Source organism: Anneissia japonica, unplaced genomic scaffold (genome assembly GCF_011630105.1).
Source record: "Anneissia japonica isolate Jap-2015-1 unplaced genomic scaffold, ASM1163010v1 scaffold288053_len460827_cov147, whole genome shotgun sequence".
Lineage (NCBI taxonomy): Eukaryota > Metazoa > Echinodermata > Crinoidea > Comatulida > Comatulidae > Anneissia > Anneissia japonica.
In genome coordinates, this window is record NW_022725151.1 from 304,728 (window position 1) to 312,943 (window position 8,216).

At 31.9% G+C, this 8,216-nt stretch overlaps 1 protein-coding gene across 2 annotated transcripts in view; it reads left to right on the forward strand.

Annotated features, from left to right (window-relative positions):
- Positions 1–8,216, forward strand: part of LOC117112665 (phospholipid phosphatase-related protein type 1-like) — a 12,424-nt gene continuing 4,208 nt past the window's right edge. For both annotated transcript variants that reach the window (XM_033255778.1, XM_033255779.1), the window contains exons 1-3: positions 1–568; positions 4,414–4,546; positions 5,976–6,159. In XM_033255778.1, coding sequence (XP_033111669.1) covers positions 314–568; positions 4,414–4,546; positions 5,976–6,159 — 572 coding nt within the window. In that variant the 5' untranslated portion in view covers positions 1–313. The remainder of the gene's footprint in view (positions 569–4,413; positions 4,547–5,975; positions 6,160–8,216) is intronic.

Genomic DNA, 8,216 nt, shown 5'->3' on the forward strand with positions numbered 1-8,216 from the left:
ATCTGGTAAATTGAACCTCTTGTATTTTCTATTACTCAATTTATTAAAAATCAGCAATCGGATTTCTTATTCATCTATGCCTTTTAGGTTGTACCGCACTGTCTTATGAGGCAAATACAGTACTAGACGTGAATTTTCCAATTAATATAAATCAAAGCGAAGCTGTATCCACCGCATTTGACGACAAACGTTCAGAAAACCTCGGAGACGTCACATCGTTATGCAAACAATTAATTGCATACTGTTGGACTGCAAGCAATATTGTTAATATTTCGCTGTATTTTTTGGTTGAATTTTAGGCTTAGGCCTAGAAATGGAGAACCACATGCATAGTCAATATGACGTTGATTCAAATCGATGGCTGGTGCCGTGTTTTCTTATGTTTGATTGTGTGACAGTGTTGTGCTTAGCTGGACTGGTTTACTTTTTTGGGTTTACTGAACATTTTGAGCCCGCGTCTCGAGGTTTCTTTTGTCATGATACTGCGCTTAGTATGCCCCTTCCAAAAGATGAAGTAGCACCGGAATATGCTCTCTATACAACTGCTTTTCTGGTTCCTATTGTAATAGTAAGTATAATTCTATGTGGATTGGCAAGTAGTATTTTCTAGTTACATTTAATAACTAAAAACCAAAGGATCCACTGATTATACGTAAATAGAATATGAGTATGGTGACTCCGAAAAATGACAGACGTGAGGCCATAGTTGATTCTACGTTTCGTTCTTTATTGGAACATTGTCAAGAATTGTCATTCTTGACAATATTCTATTTAATAACTACGTTATACTTTTTCAATAAGCAAGAGCAGCGTAGCTCACTCGAGTAAACCGGTGGTAGCCACTGTGTGTGCGCTGAACCGTGGAAATTTAGGTTCCCGGTTCAATTCCCATCGCCGCTCTCTTTGTGTTTCTGCTGGAGGGTGCTAAAATACGTCTTTTGGATAAGGCGTTTAATCAGCTGGTCCCGTGCGCATATGACCCATGTGCACGTTAAAGTACGCAGTAGTCCTACACTCTTGGAAAAAGAGTAGGGGGTTGTTTCCCAGTGTACTTCCCAATTCACCACCAGAAGGAGCCCAATGGAAACAAGTCTTCCGACTTAGTGGTTTATCATTGGTGTGATTCACACCGAAATACTCCCATCCTATCCTATCCTATTCTAATACTATATTTCCAAAAAATTTCATCTGGTTTCATAAGTATAAGTGGAAAATTATTTGTTTTGTTGAACCAATAAGTTGTTTAATTTAGCAACGGTTTCACGCTCATATTCTTCAGGTTAATGAGCACTTGTCCATTAGTCTGAACAAAACAAAAGTAATTAGTTAAAAAAAAACAATTTTCCACTAAGTAATAATATTTTATTATTTGGAAATTACGTGTCTCAAACAACATTCTACTTTGTGAGAATTGTCCTAATAAAAATATAGATGATTAATCTAATAACTATTTCTTTTAATTATTTCAACAATTTAATGGCCTACACACTGTCCTCACAATTATCACCATCGTCATCGTTATTATTATTATCATCGTCTTTATGAATATAACCATCATCAATGTCATCATCGCTATCATTATCATCATCGTCGTTCATCATCGTCGTCTTTATTATTACCACCATTATCATTATCAACATCGTCATCATTCAACATCATTATTATCATCCTCTTGATTGTCATCACAGTCACCATCGTCGTCATTATCATTATCATCCTCAATCAATTCAATTCACTTCAATTCTGTAATAGACATAAACTGGAAAAACAGTACAGCCATAAACAAAACGAAAATTACACAAACAACATACATCACAAAACGTTCATTTAAGTATCATAAATTGTAAACCAATATATTTTCGTAAAAGGAAAACTTTTTTAACAAAGGTTGATAATGGTAAAATACTATCATAATTAGTAGTGCTCATAATGTCGGAAATGTTAAGTGGTGTTCGCTCGAAACGAATGGCGTCTTTTAAATCATGTATAAACTTGAAACGAAGATAATCATAGTAATTTCCCAGTTATTGCAATAGATCATAATTCCAATTGGAGCGACAAAAATTGTAAGGATAAAGAAGATCACTGGGAACTTTCACTTAAAACCACCACAGCTTTTGCCATTTGGACTAAAAATTTCGAAGGTTCAAGACTCAAGATTACAGATTCCAATCATTGTCATATACAAATACAAATACAAGTACAATATATGGAATATATTTTATCGCTCTATCTCTTTCTCCGTCTTCCCCTTTTCCCCTTTTTTTTTTTTTTTTAGAGAGAGAGCAGCTTAGCTCAGTCGGCGAATCTGGTGGTAGCCACTGTGTGTGCGCTGAACCGGGGAGATCTCTAGGTCCCCGGTTCAATTCCCATCACTGCTCCCCTTGTGTTTCAGCTAGAGGGCTGAAATATAAGTTACAATCGCATCGTCTTGTAATAGGTTTAAGCCGTTGGTCCCGTGTGCGTTTATGGCCCATGTGCACGCTGAACGCAGTACACTCTTCGGAAAAGAGTAGGGGATTGTCTCTCGGTGTACTGTCCAGTCACCACCAGAAGGACCCCACTGGAAATAAGTCATTCTTCATTACTTTTGTGGGCTATCCTTGGTGTTTACTCCGAATAAATCCAATCCAATTCAATCCAATCCCATCAATGTTGTCCAATAATATATAATAATAAATAATATAATATACATGAAGACAGACAAGGATGCTACGAAAAGCATCTAATTCAAACCCTGCTACGTAAGACCAGTTAGTAAAACAAGAGAAAAAAAAAGTCAGACATTTACTATAGGATCATTTTCCTTTTCTCGGACCTAGTTTTATTTATATGCACATCATATTTCTTATTTATTAATTTATTTATTTATTTCAACAATATTTTGTGGGGGTGGTCCATCCAGCCTGATCTGATCAATTGGGACCCTCAGTACATACAATTAAAACATAAGTATAAAAATTAAACTTGATCTTTAACATAAGCAAATTAATTAAATTAAACCAGGAAAAATTAATAATAATAATAATAAAAATCAGAAAAAAGATATAGGCCTACAGTATATAAATTATATATAATAATGATTTAAGGAAAACATTAAAAATAAAAAAAATTCTTATTCATGTATGTATATATATATCAAAATCTATCTTTGTGATATACCTTATAAGGTTTATATGGAAATGTAATTATTCCCGCAAGAAATTTCTTTAATAGGATAATAAAGATATTTTAATCTTAGAATGAAATTTTGAAATACGATCCTACATAATATTGTTAATGATGTTTCTAGAATGAACATAAATAAAGGCATCTGTATCATATTTCCACTATAATATCAACTATTTTCAGTTTACTGATTACCATCCTTTGACGATAAATTGCGAATAGTTGAATATCAGGCGATCGTTGTATTTGATTAAGGATATGCCATTGTCAATAAATATGAACCTAATTAATATTGTTGCTGATTATAGAGTACAGCATACGCTTGATACGTTCATATACATACATTTTAATCAGGATGTATTTGTTACAGCCGTTTTTCACAATTGTGGAAAATCGACGCTAGTTACTAATGATGCACAAACAGTAATTAATGGAATGTTATATTTAGTCTGTTACCTTAGCGAATAATGTATTAATGTGGCATTGTAAATACGTAGGTTCATTGTAGCGACGGATATAGAAGGGGCCTAGAAAAGAAAATTCACAGAATATAAAGGATCAGCCTACGTCAGAGGTCCCACCGTGGTTGGGTCTCGGAACCCCGAAATTTGACGTGTATATGTCATTTGTAGACTGCAGGAAATGTTACTCTCAGACTTTTCAAATGTCATTTGTTTCCCCCCCCCCCGCAAAAAAAAGTCAAGACGGCTATATCTACTATTATTCCTATATGTATTATTCTAGAAGGGTCCAAGACGATATCCCTCACCTTGAACTCGCCTATGTAGTTCTACAGAAGTATTGAAAAAGCAGTTGGATCTGCAATTGTAGAACTGGAGTATGGAAGACTAATCGAGGGTCATTGATAAAGTTCGATGAGGGGAAGGTGATAATGAATAATTATTAATCATGACTATGATGTTGATAATGGTTATAACAACAACAACAACAACAATAATAATAACAATAATAATAATAATAATAGTAATAATAATAATAATAATAATAAATAATAATAATGGTATAAAATAAATTGATAATGGTTATAACAACAATAATAATAACAATATAATAATAATAATAATAATAATAATTGTTATTGTTATTGCTGTTATTGTTATTGTTATTATTATCATTATTATTATCATTATCATTATTATTATCATTATTATTATTGTTATCATGGTCATTATTATTATTATAAATTATTGTATTCATGAATTATATGTTTATGTCATATTATAGGTCGTCATAGCAGAGACGTGCATCGCTTTGAAACCAAATTCTAAACAGCAATTATCGCTCTATGGTCAAAAAAACATCAGAAGTTGTAACATACATTTGAAAACTGTGTTAAGGAGGATAATTCGCTTTACAGGTTGGTTAATGGGAATCTTGTAGATTATTTACAGCATGTGTAAATCCAAGATAAACATCAACGCTTAATCGGATTCTAGTATGTTTACGACTTAAATGTATTACTAAGAAAATATCGATCGATGCTAGGTAGGCCGCTATGCGTTGCTTTAACAGTTTGTTCCATATATTGAAATGCTCAAATGGAAATCTTGTAGATTATTTACAGCATGTAAATCCAAAGATAAACATAACCTCTTCATGGGATTCTAGTATGTTTAAGGAGGCAAATGCGTCGCTATGAGAGTTTGTTCCAAATATTGAAATGTTCAAAATAAGGACGACGTGTAAATTATTATTGCTTTGTTTTGCTTTCTAATTTACTCTTTCCTTGTTATTTAAAGCTATTTTTTTTATGTGATGATGAATATTCCAAAATAATTTAAATCAATACAAAATATATATATAAGAAAGAACGAATTTATTTCGCTAAGCAGGGAAGTGGTATAGTTTATTATGGCACCTTCCTAGTATGAAGCCCTGTCCGTAGGCCTACTCTCAAATTTTATTTTACAAAGCAACTGCTCATTATGTCAACCGATTCCACCTAAGTAATCTGTTTCGGTGACAAACAAATTGCTGACATTGCTGGCATCAGTACTTCTGTACTGATGCCAGCATCAGTCATCAATCATCTGAGCAGAATCCCCTAATCAGGTTTGGGTACGTCATCATAAATGGTGATGTCACCGAAACTGATACCTATCAAATCATTTAGGTACAATCGGTGCATATTATGTAGTCATTATGAGCCTAGTGTCATGATGTGATTTCATCATGACCATTTATATTAGGCATGCCACATGTTTTTGTCAAATAAATGTGTTATTCTGGACAGTGCTTTAGTTCAAATATTATCAGTCATTAAAGTTCAGACTAAAGGCCTGGTTATATTATGGCTCTAACGATCAACTATAACAGCTAAAAAGCAATATTATTGTTCATTTAGAAATTAAAAGAAATAAGAGAAGTTTTCCACTTAGCACGATTCGATAACGGCTTATTGTTTATACGATAATAAAATAATTTCACGAATCAAATCAAATGACTTCATATTCGTGGGAAAACGATAAAATATTTTTACTAGTACGATTTTTTCGTTTTTCCATGATTATGACGTCATTTGATTTGATTTGTGAAAATATTTTTTTATCGTATAGCCTACACAATAAATCCTTATTGAATCGTGCTAGTGTGAAAACGTCTCTTTTTTTTTAACTTTCTGTACAGGAACAATTGATTTAGCTTTGTGTCATTGATCGCTCTCGTCAGTGTTACCAGGTTTGTACAATCAGTTATCTACTATAATTGCAATCACGTGAAATAATTGGAATTTTTCTTCACCGGCTGTGTATATACTGTCTCTTATACACATCTTGGTTTTACATCAGGTATCAGTTTATTTGGAGGTTTAGTCACATGGTTAATGACGATCGGCTTACAGTTGGTGACCGGACAGCAAACACCGTTTTTTATTGCCGCCTGCAAACCAAATTGGTCGCTTTTAAATTGTAGTGAATTTGTGACAAACTACACTTGTACATCTTCAGATATGGATCTCTCAAGAAAAGCAAGGTAGGTAAGCATAAGTCTGTTAGTAATGAAAATAAAGATTAACAATAATAATATGAATAATAATTAATTTGATAATGTTAAAGATGTAGTTTAATTTTCATCTTATCTTGTAGTATGTGCTGAGGTCCAAAATGATCAGCGCTGGATGGACAACTCTAAAAATAATATTTAACATAACGATAACAACAACAACAACAATAATAATAATAATAATAATAATAATAATAATAATAATAATAATAATAGTAATAACAATAGTAATAATATTAATAACAATAGTAACAATAACAATAATAATATAAGTAATAATAATAATGATGACAATAATAATAATAATAATAATAATAATAATAATAATAATAATAATAATAATAATTATATGAAAGTGATATTTCACTATCTATATTTCCAATGTAACAGTCTTATTTGCCATGGAAAGGAGTGTATGAATGTACGTAAGAACTGTTGCCATAGTATATTCTTGTAGCAGAGCAGGGTTTTTTGCCAGCATTATACTGCTTTTTTTTATGTCTTCGTAAATCAATATCAATATTTTGACAGCTGTGTACAAGTATAATAAATACCTGGCACAACCCTTATTGAAGTGGGTCTTTGTTAGTGGTGGCGTCAGAATTATTCTTGATCAATCATGAATATTCATCATTTGTAAATAGTACATGTTAATGATTATTACATCATGTGATTTACAGTAAAGGTAACGATTCAAACACATGCAAATAATGTATTATCACCATTTAATTATATTGCTTTCTGATCGTTTTTAATACATTCGTTAAGAGCTATGCTACACGATGTATTATTATGTCGTTTATTCTAACTCTGTATTTACATTTCTTTGATGATTATTATTTATTTATTGCACATCCAACAGTGTATACACCAATTACAGGATGAAAATATAAAATATAAAAACTTACACAATATCAATGGAAAACCTAAAGTTATTTTACAGACTCAAATGTGATAGACTTAAACTGAGAGAAACTACAATGAAAAATATCAAATTCAGGATAATTACAAACACAATTATTATAGAACGAAGACAGTCTACCAAAAATACCATTTTTACAAACATTAACACGTGAGAATTGTACATATAAAATAGGCTTAGAACGAAGTCTACGAACAGGGACATTAAGATAGAAATTAGAAACAATATTACAGGTAAACATTGAATTTAAACACTTATATAAAAAAAGTAGGTCATTAATTTGTCTTTTAATCTTTGGAGAAATAATAGGAGTTTGGCAAGGCCAACAGGTTTCTTGGCCGAGAAAACGTAAAAATATATATATATATATATATATAATTTAACAGTGTTAACGGCTATCTTGACTTATATTATATTACATGCAACTATTTGTTTCTAGCCGTAATTATTGTGTAATGGAGGGTATCTAGTGGTATTTGAATCTGTTCAACCATGAAGCCTCCGTGGCCTAATGGTTTTGACGCTCGCCTTGACAGCAAGAGGTCGCAGGTTCGAATCCCGCCAGAGGAATTTTAATACACAATTTCTGTATTCATTTATTTACAGGAATCCATATGTTGTGTGCTATGCTACACGATGTATTATGTCCTTTATTCTAACACTGTATTCCTTTCTTTGATGATTATTATATAAATTAACAGTGTTAAAGGCTATATATATTTATATGTGTATATATAATTATATATATATGTGTGTGTATAAAGCATAATGTAATCCACGTGTGATCTTAGGTATATAACTCAATTGAAAAAGCGTGCCATGGAAGGAGTGTATGAATGTACGTAAGGACTGTTGCCATAGTAGATTCTTGTAGCAGAGCAGGATCTTTTGCCAGCATTATACTGATTTGTTTATGTCTTCCTTAATCAATATCAATATCTTGACAGCTGTGTAAAAGTATAATAAATACCTGGCACAACCCTCATTGCTTTCTGATCGTTTATAAATACTCAGTTTTGCATTATTTTACTTCTCCCTAGGGAACTTTTACGGAAATACATTAACTAAAATAAAATGTCCTGCTGTAAATATAAAAATAAACAAT